Source organism: Carassius auratus, chromosome 2 (genome assembly GCF_003368295.1).
Source record: "Carassius auratus strain Wakin chromosome 2, ASM336829v1, whole genome shotgun sequence".
Taxonomy (NCBI): Eukaryota; Metazoa; Chordata; class Actinopteri; order Cypriniformes; family Cyprinidae; genus Carassius; species Carassius auratus.
The window spans coordinates 25003897-25020565 of NC_039244.1; the positions used below are offsets into that span (position 1 = coordinate 25003897).

Consider the following 16669-nt stretch of genomic DNA (forward strand, 5'->3'; position numbering starts at 1 on the left):
TCTCTGACAAGAGGAAGCATGTTAGAGGCAGTGGACCATTGCCACATTTCTGGCAGTTATCATAACTGGGTAAATTTCTATAGTAGTGAACGGGAAACCACAAGAAATATAATTTTTGTGATGTCATTTGCCCCAGTTGCGAAACAATGGTGTTTCTATGACTTCAAAAGAGGAGGAAATTGTTGATTATTATGAAATTGATTATGTTGGTCTGATGAGAAAAAAAAATGTCAAATTTGCTGTCACTCCCTCAACTGTTGTGTTTAGAAACACTCTCACAGCAACTTCAACCAGTTTTCTGACATGTAAGATTAATGAAAATCTTGAAAGATTTACATTGTTAATAAGTGGAAGCATGTCATCACAGTCTGTGAAAATGGTCTTTATATTGTTGTTGAGCCAGTGAAGGCATCTTAACACTTTCCATTGAGAATTTCATGTGTTACCAAGAGAAGAAACATATTTTAAAGAGTTGTGCATTGGAACAACTTATCCTTGATGGGAAGCACATGTGACGAGTATGTTTAGATGCTATTATTATTTGCGTTTTGCTAAAGACCTCTATAATCTTCCACATGCCCAAATTTAATGTTGTATCACTCCTATATGAATAATCACTCTGTCCATTGAACTCCCATTAGTACCAAGGTCCAGTGCGAAATAAATGCCACAAAATTTGTCAGTGCCTTGTTATAGTTACTGTACGTACTCAATCACCTAATGCTCTCATTCTTATACTTTCACACAGACTCACATTTATATCGACAAGAAGCTCCCCAAAGTCAATTAATTTAGAGCAACATAAAACCATACCACAATGTTGATAATTTTTTCTAATTTCTTTTTTTTTTTTTTTTGGAAACAAACTTGAGAAATTATTAAGCCTTTTACAATTACAGTTACATTTACGCCATTCTCCATCGTTCACAAAGAATAAGTTCCTTAACACACACGTAATGCAAAAATGGAAGGAAATGTGTGGACGACACAATTGACCAAACACAGCGATGCTTAATTACAGGCTTCGTCCCAAACGCTCACCTCCACTGGAACGATGGAGTCCGACTCGCCTTGGTTTGGTTATAGGCACTAGTGCAAGAGAGGCCATCATTCAATCACTTTCTGTTAGTTTGTAAATCTTTCGGTTGTTCACGGCACAGGTAAGACCCCTGAGACGGGTAGAAGTGAGAAGGTACCAGCAGATTGGGAACGTTTTTAGGAAACCGTCTTCTTCCCATTTAACTCCACGTCCTTCCTCTCTATCCTCATGTAGGGCTCAAACGCTGAGGATCCACACCCATATCCCGATGGCAGTTCGTGATGGGTGCTGCCCAAGAGAGGCATGGTAAAGCAAAGGGAGGGCGGTGGGACCCCGAGGCGTGGCGAGGATGGGTTGCCACCTAAAGAAGAAAGTGACAGTCCAAATGTCCCGCCCGCCGCTGTGGTGGTGCTGCTAATCACCCCAGAGGAAGTGGATATGGACGAGCTGCCCAGGAGCGAGCTGTTGCCCGGGTGTGAGTGAGCCAGCAGTGGGTTGGGTGGAGGCGCAGGCACAGATAAAAGCCGCCCCTGTTCAAGCAGCCGCAAGATGTTGCATGTGGCAAGCGATTCGGTAGTGGATGACGACCGTTTGTCAGCGTCATTGGTCTGGTCCTTCTTCTGTTTGGTGCGGCGGTTTTGAAACCACACTTTCACCTGCCAAACGAGAGAAAAAGTTGTAAGAGAAATTGATAAACCAATGTGGAAAACAGATAAAGAGAGAGACTTGACTTGTGATTCATTAGCTTCATAAATACATTTTATATAGCCAACAGTGCTATCAGGTTTTTCTAAAATGCAGGAATTAAATGGTCTCTTCTTCAATCTAAATTACACATTTTCAGTCAAAATTTGTCATTTTTCCCCTCAAAAGTTTCTGCAACACCACTTCATTTTACACTGTAGAAGAGCAGGGTTTCATAACCCCAGGTAAAAAGCAGTGCTGACCCTGGTTCTAAATTACTAAAAACTAATCTAAAATGTTTCTTTACCCAGGGTTAGAGGGGGTATTTAGAACAATGATACACTGGTGTGAAAAGGCCTCTTGCTTGCTATAAAGCAGTATTTAAAAGCATATCTGGAAATGAATGACATCAGAAGACTCATGCTTTCAAAGTAAAACGGAGCTAAATCTGCTCGAAGTTAAAAATTAAGGTGGATGCAGTGACTTTGGGTCCAAAAAAGTATTTGGACACTTGGGACACAATTAAAAATGTCTCAAAGTGGCTTCACATTAATTCACAGCAAAATAACTGTTAACATTGCAAAATTCACTAATTATGAAACCTGTCTATAGTCAAGTCATTGTGAGTGTCAAGTTTTATTTTTGGGTAAGATGTTTGGGAAAACGTACCTTAGCAAGCACCATTAATTACCACAAAAACAGGGATTTGTCTTTTTAGCAGCATTGGTACACCAAGACTTTGCCTTGTGGCTTCCTCATAAGCAAAAATCAATGAAGCGTGTTCAGAAGTGCGCTGAACTTGAGCTAAAGTGCTGCTGACCTCAGGTTAATAAGTGCACTGAACTCTGCATGTCCTTGTCCTGCATGCTTTATTAATACAGTGCTGTTTTATTGCAGAGTATATTCTGGGGTCGATGATGAGTCGAGATGAAGCTCTACTCATAAACATAGAGACAATGAAAAATGCATTTCATCCTGACTGGGGTTTTATCTGTTACTTGCTGCTTTGTCTCACCCTGGGGACCATGAAGACAGAGAATGGCAATGTGAAACTATATTTGCAGCCTGTTTTAGTTCTGTGATGCATTTTACAGTGAAATAGGATATTTAACAAGAAAAACCTAAGGTGGGACTTGACTGGATTTAAAAAAGGGGTTGAAGCACAACCAACAACCACTGGTTGAAACTAAAGAGGCCTTGATGACATTACATTGAGTAGGATTAGACAAGTATTAAGCAGTACAACTGTTATTAGCATTTCATAATAATAAGAAATGTTTCTTGAGCCGTAAATCAGCATATTTGATTTCTGGAGAATCATGTGACACTGAAAACTGGAGTAACGAGGATTTCACATTAACCTTTAAATGCCTGGATGTGTCAGGTACCGACAGCTACTCGAAGGTATTTCAAGCGTGTCACACAGTTTCAGTCTTTCTTGTGGGTACAAACTCCATTCATTAGGAGTCTCTAAGAATGTATGACCCTGACCTGTATTGTTGGTGTTGCTCACGAACAGCTCACGAACACAAATCGGGAAAATAATTTCAATCGTAAACCCGGCAGGACTCTAGTAAAACCTGGGCCAAACACTATTGCAAACTGAGGTCTATAACACTGAGATCATGGACTCGATGTGGCCATTAGTGTGAGGATAATGAGATTGTGGAGTGATCCCTTCAAGCTTACACAAGCATGATGATGCTATCTGTTCATGAAAAGTATGTGTAGTATGGGAAGTATGTATTTACTTGATGGCTGTAATCTGTGCTTTGCAACTTTTTTTCAGGCCACATAGTGGGCGAAGCTTATCCTGTTTTCTGTAGATTACACAACCTCACAGAGCTTAAAAGAAAAAAAAGGTAAAAGATGGGAGTAGATAAGTGAAAATACAAAAGCAAATGTCTCCCATTGTACTTCTACACTACTGGAATGAAATCCTCTTAGATTATTAGATTATATTAATTTAGATCGAGGGTTCACCGCTGGGGCAGAGATTACTAAATGCAGGATCTGCATGACCTGGATTTGCTCCCTCGCCTGCGGCATCCCAATGCACTCCGCTCTCGTTCTTCAGCGAACTCAGAATCAGCACAAAGCACTGGTGCAGAACGATCTCCAGTACGTCAATTCATCAGACTTTTGCTGTCCTACTGAAATTGTATCAGTGCTGCTGTAATTAAGAGTTCCAACATTCTCCACCAAAATCTCCCCGGTTCATGACATTGTTCTGTGTATGTGGGCATGAATGATGGTGAAACAACAATTTTCAACACTTCTGTTGACCCCATCCAAAAGTTTTACTGCTCCGCTAACTGTGATCTTGATCCTACACATGTGATAATGGTGTGCGTAGTTGAACGCAGTGAGGCATTTTGCTTATTCAGTTATCCCTCTGAGACCTCTCTTCTTTAAAGAGCTTGTAGGTCATTAATCTCATGCATCTAGACTGATTTTTGATTTAGCTGAGGCCTGAGTTGATGTCTTTAGAAACTCTCTTGGCACATATGCCACAACATATGGTTTGACATGAACATACTTGTGCTGTTATGTCCAGTTAGATGTTGTACACACATTTTGTAACACGCAGCACACCTGTATCGTAATGTGGAAGGGAAAAAAGACTTATATTGCAAATATCTAAATTATTTCTTCCTCGCTGTGTATAACATGATCATATTAGCCAGTTACAACCGTTTACCCTCTTTCCCTCGTACACTGACCCTTGTTCCTAGTTTTACCGAAGCACGTGTTCATGTAGGTTCAGCCAAGGGTCAACCCTGTCTTACCGAGGGCTGATAGATAGAGCTCTGTAATCTTCCTAACAGCAAAAGCATTTGGACTATTATTAGTTCCCTTCCCCCAGAACTACTGGATGACACGTCCCGCGTGTATATGTGATCAGGCAATTAGGCTTACAGAGTGTGGGCAGATACTGATAAATTTGTGCCACCCAATGGATTAAAAGGCATCCCTGCTGAACCACAGTGCCTCTAGTGGTAAACCTCCAACAGCACAGTCTAATAGACATTTTCACCATTATGATGCATTTCCACCTTAATTTTTTTTTATATTTAAATTATTTTACATTTTTTATGTACATTTATAAAACACTGTACTTTGTTATATTAATGTAATTATACTGTCATAATTTTTTATTTTGAATTATATTTAATATCAAAATTATTATAATTAATTAAGATTTCAATTGTTTAATGTACATTTAATAAACACTACTGGTTTATGTGCATATAGTATCGTTATATAAATTTATATTTTAATTATTTTGAATGATTTAAAGTATATTTAAATCACCATAGTTTGTTAAATTACTGTAATAATATTGTAACATTAAAACATTTTGGAAAGTCATGGAAGCACAGTATGGTTTTCCATTTGCCTTGGTCTTCCTATTTCCTTTGTAAAAAAAAACTTTGAATTTGTTCATGGCTTACAAAATTTTTTGTCCATTAAATCCATGGGTTTCTCATGGATGAACTGAAAGCAACAAAAGGAATGGTATAATGTGTTTAGCAAAGCCCAGGGATCTTGCGAATAAAGACCACACAGCAGAGCCACCAGTTGTTACATTTAAGCACATAATATTCAGACAAAAAAAAAACTGTATTCATTTAATAAATGTTCACCTATGTTTTCTAAGGTCTTTTTAATAATATCAAACACAAATGCATCAAATGTGTTCTCTGGATTGGTTACACATTCAAGGTAAATACTCCTTGGTCGTTAAAGAGTTCTCACATTATGCTGTGACTGGCATTGGCTGTTCTTCACTAAACAATGATTCCCCCATTTAGAACCAAACAAAACCGTTTCCTATGTGGCAAGAAAGTGTGCTTGTGTCCTTGACTGAGATATCTTATTTCAAAAGGCAAAGAAAAGAAAAATTGCAAGGCTCTGGCTTGATTAACACAAAATCACTGAGAATGACTGGACAGTGTTGAAGTCAACAACATCCCACTTTAGTTAAATGTACTGTATTCCTAAGTGAAACAGTGTGTTTCTGTACCCAAATAATGACTGTAAACCTCAAGAGAAAAACATAAAAGGCTCAAAAGAGTCAAAGTTCAACTCTAACCAAAGAAAAATGTTTGAGTACGTCTGCTTGTCATGCCTTGCAGCAACATGCAAAATCATTTTATATGTGCCAAGCAAGAATCCTTCTGTCCTTGCCTGAGATATTTTATTAAGGAAGGCAAAGAAAATAAAAATTGCAAGGCTTTTTGCTTGGTTAACAAAAAACCCATTGAGGAAGAAATGGCCAGTGTTGAAGTCAACAACAATCCTAACACACTTTAATCTAACATGTTTCTAAATTAAAGGGTTGTTTTTCAACACAAAACATTACTGTGAACCCTGATTTAAAGGCACATTCTTAAAAATTCCAAAAGGGGGGTTTTCACAATGATGCGTTAGAAGAAGATTTTTTATAGTTTGAAGAGCATTCTAAAAATACAGAAACTTTTCTGGAATGTAAAGATTCTATGGATGTTAAAAGTTCATCATGGAATCATCAACACCAATATAGAACCTTAATTTTTAAGAGTGTAAAGACAAATGCACACCCAAAAAGTGACCCACCCAAAATATAACTGTAAACCTGTAGGGGAAACACAAAAGGCTCAAAATATTAAAAGCCCAATTATAATAAAATAAAAATAAAAACATTCCTGTATCATTAGCACAAGACTTTTTGTTTGTGTTAATGTGAGGCCGTCTGTGTGTCGTGATTTGCAGCAACATGCTGCTGGCTGTATTGATAAAAAGATCACACACTGACTCACTCAAGGCTTTCAGAACTTCCAATTTAATTCTATTAAAGCTGCTGTTTATCACTGCGAGGACCTGCGAATTCAGACTAAATGTTTGCCAGCTTTGTTTGTACATCAACCTCACGCCAAAACCCAAATGTTTCTTCAATCCAACATACTGTTGCCTTTCACTGAAGGGTCAGTTGAAGTCAAATCCTGTGTTCTGCTTAAGGTCACACTGATAGAAGAGACTCATTGTGCTCAAATAGAGAAATACTGAGAAGAACTGTCACTCACTCGACTAATAAAAAGCTCTCCCTTAAATAAAAACAAGTGCTTCACAAAACCTGTTTATTTCCTCACGCTTTAAGCAGACCGGTTAGGATGCTGTGGCTCATGCATTCTTGTTCTTTGGTTTATTTTTCCATAAGCCTTTCTATTTTGTGGGCTTTCATTCAGTGATGCCAAGCCATCAATGCACAGCTGATATAAAGGTTAACAGTTGAACTAAAGCCTGAACAAAGGCTCCCCATTCAGTCTGTAAGCAAATGTAACAGCATCTCAGATAATAAATATCTAGCAGACATGGGATCTACTCATGATCGATGAGTCTATGGGACCGGTCATGTGTGGTTTGGATCCCTGCTGTGTTACTCTGGAGCGGGGAGCCACCTGCTGGGGACAGGGTCTGACAGAAACCCTGTATTTTGACGTAAATGAACAGGGAATTCCTATAACTTTAAAAAAGCATTATATTTAGCCAATCATTTTCCCCTCATGTACACTCCAACACACTAAACTGATCCTCTGAGAAGCTGCAGGGGGAAAGTTGAGCTGCTTTTAACACTCACATGGGGAGTCATCTTCATCCATGATTCTGAAATATAGCTAAACTAAAAGTTGATCATGGTACAGTGATGGTGTCATATGGTAATGCTATGGTGTATGAGTATCATATTCATGCAACATGCTATCCTGTCTAAACGTCATAAAAAAATCTATCTATCTATCTATCTATCTATCTATCTATCTATCTATCTATCTATCTATCTATCTATCTATCTATCTATCTATCTATCCAATGACAGTAAGGAAAAATGTAAAGGGAAGACTCAATCTCGTTAAATTAGTTAAATTCGATCCAGTTTGAAGATAATTTGAACTTTTCTCTGCTTTTGCAAGACTGGCCACTTTTTTTATTCTTATTAAAACATCACGTAACATCAAATATATATATTTGATTATATATATTTTAATATATTTGATTATATAAATATATACGAATATATATTATTTCACTCGAATTAAAACCCCAACTGAAGAAATCACGGCTATCAAAAATAAATAATAATAATAATAAAAATTAAAAGGAAGCTTAATGTGTCGTCACTTTTTTAGACGAGTCCTCGAGGTCATTTAGAGCCATATTGATTGGGTTTGAAGCAAAGACAATCAAATACAGCTTTCGTCGTTTATTTTCAATAGTCTAACCATTGGCGTTATTATAGGCAGGGGAGAAGTTACAAATTCAAAGACTGAGAAGTTTATAAAGATCTGGTCGTGTTATCTGCCGAAATTCGAAAGGAATTCACAGCCATCGCAAATGTTTTCACAACGGAGGCGCAACAGTCGCGTGCGCGCGCGTGACAGGAGATTTTCGTTTATTTTTTTCCTCTGGTTACATGCATGGGTGTCTCCTAACTAGCTTCAGTTACTACATATTTCTGAGTATAAATGCAAATCATTAGCATGCTATTTTTGATTAAATGGACTTCGATAAAGGTGTATAATACTGGAATAATTTATTGAATATTGTGAAGTAGTTCAATATTGTAACAGAAGAAACATAGAAACACCTGCATGTGCTACTGTGATGCCAAATTATATAAAATAATTGCTGACTAATTTTAAATATATATTTTTAATTTCTATGGACGCGATTATCCAAAGGCTCAAAATAATGTGCATAAAGACTATGTGAGTTAGCGTTATTCATCTTTCAAAAAATATATTTAAAATATATAAATAGAGACAGATTTACAAATATTAATATTGCAATTGAGTAAACTTGGGCTAAATGCACATATTTTGTATTTTGCACACGTCGAAATTGAAGCTGTATGAGCATAAATGAATAGAGACACGCATCAACACTCAATCTGTTTTATATCAAATCTAAAAGCAATTACAATAAACGGAAGATGAAAACGCTTTTTTTTCTCAAAAGCCATAATTTGATCACTTTGGTGACTAGCTGGTTCACAGTTTTACTAACAACAGAAATGATTTCAGAGCTGATTATGATTACAGCTTCACGAAATAAGCTGTAGACTATAGGCCTATATTATTTTATTTAGACTAGCCTATTTATTTTTTGAAGTTCAATTAAAAGTGAATGAATGGGTTTTGGCTATTTGTTTATAAATTTGATTATTTTCGTTTAAACGAAGCTTATGCTGCTTTAACAAAACTTTTTACATGATTTAAGACTCCATTTTACACTGACTGCGAGTTCTTAAGGCCAGCACAGATGTGGTTTTCAGTAAACTTCTTTTAAAAAGCCTAGTTTTAATTTAAATTAATAAAAAAAATACCTGAATATTAGTGGTTACAAGAGTACTAGAAATATTGCATACCATAATGTTATTTTATATGTTTGTGAGAACCAGTGAAATAGAGTGTTAAAAGCTGAATGAAGTTCTTGAATGATTTGATTAATTGCATTTAGTTTTTGGTTGACATGTCGTATTTATTTTGTTTTGAATATTATTATTATTATTATTATTATTATTATTATTATTATTAATCAGGATATCTTTGTATTGGTAACTGGTCACTATTTCTTACTTTTCACCTCGTTTTTAGTTGCTTTGGAATGGTCCTGGAGAGTGTGGGAAAAAATATTAAGGACAAATATTTAATGTAATGTAATCTAAAATTTATATGAGCTAAAAAAAACTGAATGCATTATACAATTTAATTTTAGATGGTCTTCCGCATTAATCGAGACATTAATTGAGATATTTAGGAATATTTATAAGACATAACTTTCACACACACAAAAAAAAAAAAAAATAAATAAATAAAAATAAAGGATTTTAAAAACAGACTGATACGAATATTTTTCTAGTAATCTTTTATGCATTTACAGTATATTGTAATCCACATTTTTGTCCTGTGCTGTGGCCTTTCACAATGCCAATTGGATCTTCATAGTGAATCACGCATTTATTAGTCATTTCCAAACCTTTGCAGCGTGTAATAGGCCGTAGGTTCTCTTAGCAGCATGTAAAATAATACTTTATTTAAGGGAGTGTAGTTATAAAGCCTGGAAAGTGTGAATGACCGCTTCCTTCACAATCGCTGAAAAGCTTTCACTCAATTCAGTTCTCGATCTCACAACATTCTGTTAAAATCAATAAAGTTATCTACACTGCATAGGCTAATGAATCTTACATCGTGCAGTTGAATGTTAAAGAGAGGATTTGCGAAAGCGCATAATTCACCACTCAATAAAAACTGGAATTTTGAGCGTGAAAAGATTCTGAGTGAGCAGGGGTCATATGATGCGATTTAAACTTTTTCTTTCTCTTTGGACTGTTACAAGCTCTTGGTGTATGAAGAAGATCTGTAAAGTTGCAAAGAATAAAGTTTCAAATCCAATATTCTTTATAAAAGTTAACAGTTAAGCATACCTAAAACAGCTCTTTCTAACACGCCCCCACATCTCTACCTCATGATGTGGGGAGACTTTCAAATGCAGATCAAATTTTCAAGCAAAGAAAGAAGGTGTAACTTTTATTCTCTGTTGCCGCAGGCATGTGTTGAGATGTTTCAGTGTGAAAGTGAAGCTACTTTGTATGTTTGGTCTCCCAAAAAAGGAAACAACTAGAAATCAATGGTTAAGCTGTATTTACAACACTGTTCCAGAACAGTCCAACCGAAAAATTCAGATGTATGCAGCACATTTTTATGGAGGACGAGGAATGTTTCCTGTGAGAGTACCCTACAAACAGGGTGTCTGTTTCTATAAAGTGGGCCAATTCCAACTTTGCAAGGACAAAACCCACATATTACATTTTCATATGTAAACGATTTGATGATTCAAATGCAGTTTTGAGCAGTGTAGAGTAGCACTTCTTTTTTCTCCGATCACAAATGCAGACAATATGCAATGTGTAAAAATGCAGTATAAGTCATTATAATCAGTAATGTCCCCACTGGATGCAACAAATGGGGTTTTACTGGTTTTGTTTCATTGTCCCGGGACACACAGCATCACAGTATGGTAAGGGACTTATTGTTTCCCTCACACATTTGGCCAATCACAACACACTGGATAGCTGGCCTGGCCAATCAGCAAACACCTGCTTTTCGGAATTATGAGCTTTGTAAAAATAGATGCGTTTCAGAAAGGTGGAACATAGAGGAGAAACAATAATGTACACTATGTGAAAAAGAATGTGTCTTTTATCCTTAAACCACATAAACACATTGCACTACACCAAATCATTTCCTTTTCAGCAACGTCATATGACCCCTGTAAAGTAAAAAAGAATTTAGGCACATTGTTTTTAGGAAAACAGATTTATACAGCATGCTGCAGATCGACACAAATTTTAAATTGGGCAATTAGGCCTATTAATTTATCAATTCGTTTAATTAATTCATTCATTTCGAATTTGGTAACAATGCATTAATGTTTTGCTTTGATCAGATTTTTAAAATAACAACAGACGGGTAAGAAGCAAGGTTTGAAAACGGCAAACATCATAAATAGCTCCATTAACCATTTAAAATCGTTTTATTAAACCCTTTCAGGTACCAGTAATATGATAAAACCATTGTTTGAATCTAATCATGCCAAATTATTATTTATGGCATGATTAGGGTATCGTGTAAAATAATTTAGTTTTTGTTTAGTAAATTGTTTTGTTGTAAATACACTAAAATAACAGGCAGTCTCTAAAAGAAATGTTGAAGTAGTTTGCGGACTCTTAAAAAAAACACATCTGACGTATACATATTTTCCACACTGCACTACAGTTAATCGAATCGAATCTCATTTATCAAGCTATACCTCACAGTGCTGTAATAAAAATCAAACACTAGGAAAATCGAAGAAATAACTACGATGTCATCAAAACAAAATCACATGAAGAGGAATTCTGGAGAATTTACAGGGACAACCAAATTGCAAACAGAACTTTAGTAATTAATATAATTGTAAAATAGCCTACAAAATGAAATGTGTAATAATAACAACAACAACAACATGTATACACCAACCATGTAACTAAATATTTTATAGACTATTAAATTATATATTGCATTTAAAAGCAGCATTGCATTCAAAAGCGAAGTTCACTATTATCATGTCTAACAAGCATGAATACGTTTCATACCTGAGTTTCTGAAAGATTGAGCTGTCTGGCGAGCTCGGTGCGCTCGCGCCCGACCACATACTGGCATCGCTGGAACTCGAGCTCCAGCCGGTAGAGCTGCTCCGCCGTGAACGAGGTCCGCGTGCGCTTCGGCCGGTCTAGATCCAGGCCTTTTGGCAAAACAATCTCCCGAATAGTGCCCTTGGCGTCTGTTTAGGACACAAACACACTAAATGATTTACTATTCGTTTTGAAATAAGCTGATATTTACATTATTAGGCTTGGGAGAAAATCGAATTGATTCATATATTGTAAGGTACTTAAAAATATAGTATAGGCCTATATCTAAGAAAATAAGGGTGTGTACATGTATTTTACATCATATTTGCATCACAGAAAAAAAAAAGAGATAATTTGTACACATTTTGAGTTAAACATGAGTTTAGCTCAATATGGCCGCCCAGTAGTTTAATCGAGATTTGATTTTGTTTTGATTCAGTAACACAAATAAGTTGCCAAAGAGGAGCTTTAAACTCCAGTGTCCTGTCTTTTTCCTTGATTGGTAATGAGATCTGCTTAAGCTGTGTGTAGCAGAAAACTCCAAAGGGGAGCAAGCTTTTAGTTTGCAATCAGTTGAAGATTATTATTTGTCACCATAAAACATGATTATCAACACAGTAACACAACATTTTATTGATATCATGACTGACATGCAAAATCTGAAATCATGGCTTCCACCAAGATTTGTCTTGGTTAATGCATTTTTATTGTTAAAATGCAACATTTTTATGGATCATATTTTGACCCATACAATTCATTTTCATGTCACTTTAAAACACTTTAAATATCCAAGCGGTTTTGAGTCTTTGAGCATAAACAGTGCAATTGAATTGATTAATCTGAGAAAGATTTTCAATTTCGGTTCTTATTTCACATTTTCCTAGAAACCAAACATAATGAATATATATTTTTACAGATATTAAACAGAAATTAATATATTTGAACTACTTTAAACTTATTTTTTATAGTAACTTTTTCCATGTTGACTGATGCATCACCATCATTAAACCTTAGAAAATATTTATTAAAGGTAAAAGTAAAGAAATACTAAGACTTATGTCTCAAACCAAAACGTGCACTATTTCGAGAGAGAGAAAAAAAGTAAACATTAATTTTAATAAGGTCATATTGCAATGGCTGATATCTGTCAGATTGTGACCAAAGGAAGATACTTATTGTAGCTTTGCTGTATTTTTTTTCTTTCTTTTTTTTCAGAACTTCAAAAATGGTAACTGTTGGTAATGGTAAAATGGTAATGGTAATTTACCACAACATTGCAACACATAACGCTAATTAAACCAATTCTAATAACATCATATCACATTAATATGATTTATATTAATGTGATATGATGTTATTAGAATTGGTTTAATTAGCGTTATGTGTTGCAATGTTGTGGCAAATTATTAATGTATAGAATGACATTCTGTACATCTGTAGCTCCACCTATCTGATTGTCTGCCTGGCAACTAAACTCAGTATTTTGGATCACACTTGATTGAACTAATATTAATGGTGATATAAAGAAGAAAAGAAAAGAAAAGCGGTCGAATGTTAATGACAAACCTTTTTTAATTGCCTTTTTCCTCACTGTTGCAAATCAACGCAAGTCTATGGGCCTATGACTCAGGCCTGCTGACCTTTCAGTGACCCCGGCTCTCAGGAGGACTCTGGCGCAGTCAATCGTCAGCTTCAAAAACAAATAGTGACGCCGGGGATTGTGGGCTTACAGCGCCAAATTCACTTGGATCCCCTACAGTTCATCCAATCACAACCGAACCACTAGCTCGGTCATTCACTACTACTGCTGGACTCAAAGCTTGGACAGTTTGTGTTCATTACATTTCGTAAACCATATTGTGTAAGGGCGTTTAAATTAAAAGCCTTGAGATTTTAGAGCATGGAATTAAATTTTCAGGTTGTATATTACAATAAACTCACAATATATATATATATTGACAATATATAAATGCATTGAATAATATCATAAGCATTTCTACAGATATTAATTCGGCAAAAAATAAATAAAAATAAAAATGTAAACGTCGTTACAGCTACTTGGTGCAAACAGTTCAGACGGTTTCAAATATTTAGTGCATTGATATACATGTAGACTACGCAATATTACTGTCGTTATTATTATTAGTAGTAGTATGCTACATTTTGTCTGTTCTTATTGTTGACAAGCTAAAATGTACATCATGACTGTAAATATAATATCAATTTACCAGAAATTATTTTACAACTTATATTCTCTAAATTAAGACTAATAATAAAAAAAGGCATTTGCATGAACAGTATATTTCTTACTTTTTGTTCTAACAGTTGTTCCCTTTTCTCAATTGTATAATGTGTTTAGAAATATTTCACCCTTGTAAATGAAGTGTGTTCTGTCAAAAAAATAAATCAAATGGATTTTGATAATCAAATGGAAGTTTTTATATCCTTTTTGTATTTTTCTAAACAATTTAAAGAACCGCTTTCGATTATGCGTAATGTTTGCTTTTTAAGTCGTTGTTTATTTGTTTGTTTTTGGCTCTCAAAGTTTAAGAAATTTAAAGATTCACACACAAACTATGCTCCACACTCATGTTTAATGGTTAAAGTTTTTATTACATTAAATATATAACCTCTTTTATGGAGTTTCTTTAGTGTCTTTTTTATTCAAACAAACATATTGTGTTTGAGAGTAAAACTAAAAAAGACACAAAAGAAACTCCATACCTTTCTAATTTAAAGCACTGTATAAAAAAAAGACACCCCTCGAAAACACGTATGGGCTATTTTATTTATATTTAGTATATTTAATAAATTGTTGCTGATTTAAATATTTGTAAAGTTTCAGATAGTGATGTATGTTTTTTAAAAAATGTATTCAATAAGTATCATTTTAAGATTTTGGGGTCGCCTTTTGGCAGATAATACCAACAATTTTGTGCACATTTTTGTATTAATGTTGGACATAAATTGTAATTTGTAAATACTGTGAACTAATTTCAGATATTTATGGTTTGTATATTATAATAATCACGACCACTACAAGAACAAAATACACTAAAATACGAAAGGGAGTCTGTTTGAAATATTACTAACTGTGTTATTAAAACTGTTTTATAATGACAATGAAATGAAACTGTCTGATTGGGATATTGTATATAGCTTATATATTATTTTATTTTTAAACAAATAGGAAACTATTTAACACAATTACGATAAATATTCGCTCACTCACCTCTGACCAGAATCCTTCTGCAATAGTCCGGATCGACTCCTAATAGTTTATCGTGTCCATCCTCGCTCGATGAAGTCGGTGTGGAGGCCGAAGTCCCGGGTGTGTCGGAAGAACTCAGCACAGGTGACCGGTTCCCCACTTCCACCCGGGTTTTGGAGTCTCTGCCGCGGTCACGGCACAACGAATCGGATCCAGAGTGGTTTCGGTCCTCGGAGATTCCATCGCCCATACTCGTGGCTTGATCAAACATCTAATAATTTAACTGTTTTGTGAGTTCACTTATTTTCCTGAGCGGTCTCTGAGGTTGAATAAATAGTAATCTTAAATTATTTTCTGTCAGAAATTGGGAGATTAATCCCATTAAAACAACAAATTAGAATCCAGCCACAGACTCCAGCGACGGAACCGAGCTTCTTCCCAAATATTTTAGCATGTTCCGGCATCGGGCGTCCATGCAGGAAGAGATGTATAAAGAAGGGAAGGTAGGTTGAGGTGGAGGGGGTCCTGTGTGCAAGTGGAAGGACCCTCCTCAGCTATAGGAGCGCGCTCAACCCAAATACATTCTGGATATATGCGCTGGGTTTCAAGGTCTATGACCGAGACACTGGGAGGCGCTTCACTGCTTAACCACGTAGAAGTAATTCCACACAAGCAACATGGATCCAAGATGCACAAACTTTCCCTTTGTTTCTCCTTTATGACTTAGACTATAGTCGATTTACTCATTGTCTACACTGGGTGTGTTTTTGTATCTGCTCTGGGATCTACAGAAGCTCTGGAGAAAGAGCCGACTGATTTCTTCATTTTTATTTGGGACCAATTCAGGAACGTCCTATAGGCTAATAGACAATGGAATACAAATTTGTGAGTGTGATTACAATATTTTGAACACAGTCTGGGGGCAACAGCCGTAGTGTTAACATATCATTTCTAGAGTAAGAGCAGCACATATTTGTTAGGTTGACTGACAGCGTCGACGTCACTTCCGGACCGTAATCCATCAAATCCATTGGTAAACAGAGACGAGTAAAAGCATGTGGTGGTCAGCGTTCAGCCAAATGGGAATAAAACGATTCCCGTAGTTGCGCTCGGTGAGTGTAATGTATTACAATTAGATGTAACTTTTTATTCACAGCTGAGCTGCTTTTAAACCACAGTTTCTTAATTTGCTCTTTCGTAATATTTTTTTGCAAAATGATTATGCTTCATAAAAAAATCTAATTAGAAGCTAAGAAGCTAATTAGAATACGCTCCTGTTTCTCTAGAACTGTGTCCTTGAGTTCAAGGTTAAAATAAATGCTTCTTTCAGCAGGTGATTAAACAAAGCAAATGCAATATTAGCATATTCAATTGAGGTGGCCAGTCAGATGCCACATGGCGGTCAAGACAAATGTGATCTGATGCTTCGATTATAAAGTAAGTGTTTTAAAAGATTAGAACACGGAATGAGTATTTCTTCGAACTAAATCTGAAAGTATGGAAAAAGCACCGAGGGATTTAC

At 35.7% G+C, this 16669-nt stretch overlaps 1 protein-coding gene across 1 annotated transcript; it reads right to left on the bottom strand.

Moving 5' to 3' along the window:
- Nucleotides 1-868: 868 nt before the first annotated feature.
- Nucleotides 869-15733, bottom strand: LOC113038182 (ventral anterior homeobox 2-like). Its single transcript, XM_026195434.1, has 3 exons — nt 15169-15733; nt 11898-12085; nt 869-1695 (listed from the first exon to the last, which is right to left on the bottom strand). Exons 1-3 carry the CDS (start codon nt 15416-15418, stop codon nt 1216-1218), a joined length of 918 nt encoding a protein of 305 aa, XP_026051219.1. The 5' UTR covers nt 15419-15733; the 3' UTR covers nt 869-1215.
- Nucleotides 15734-16669: the final 936 nt, after the last annotated feature.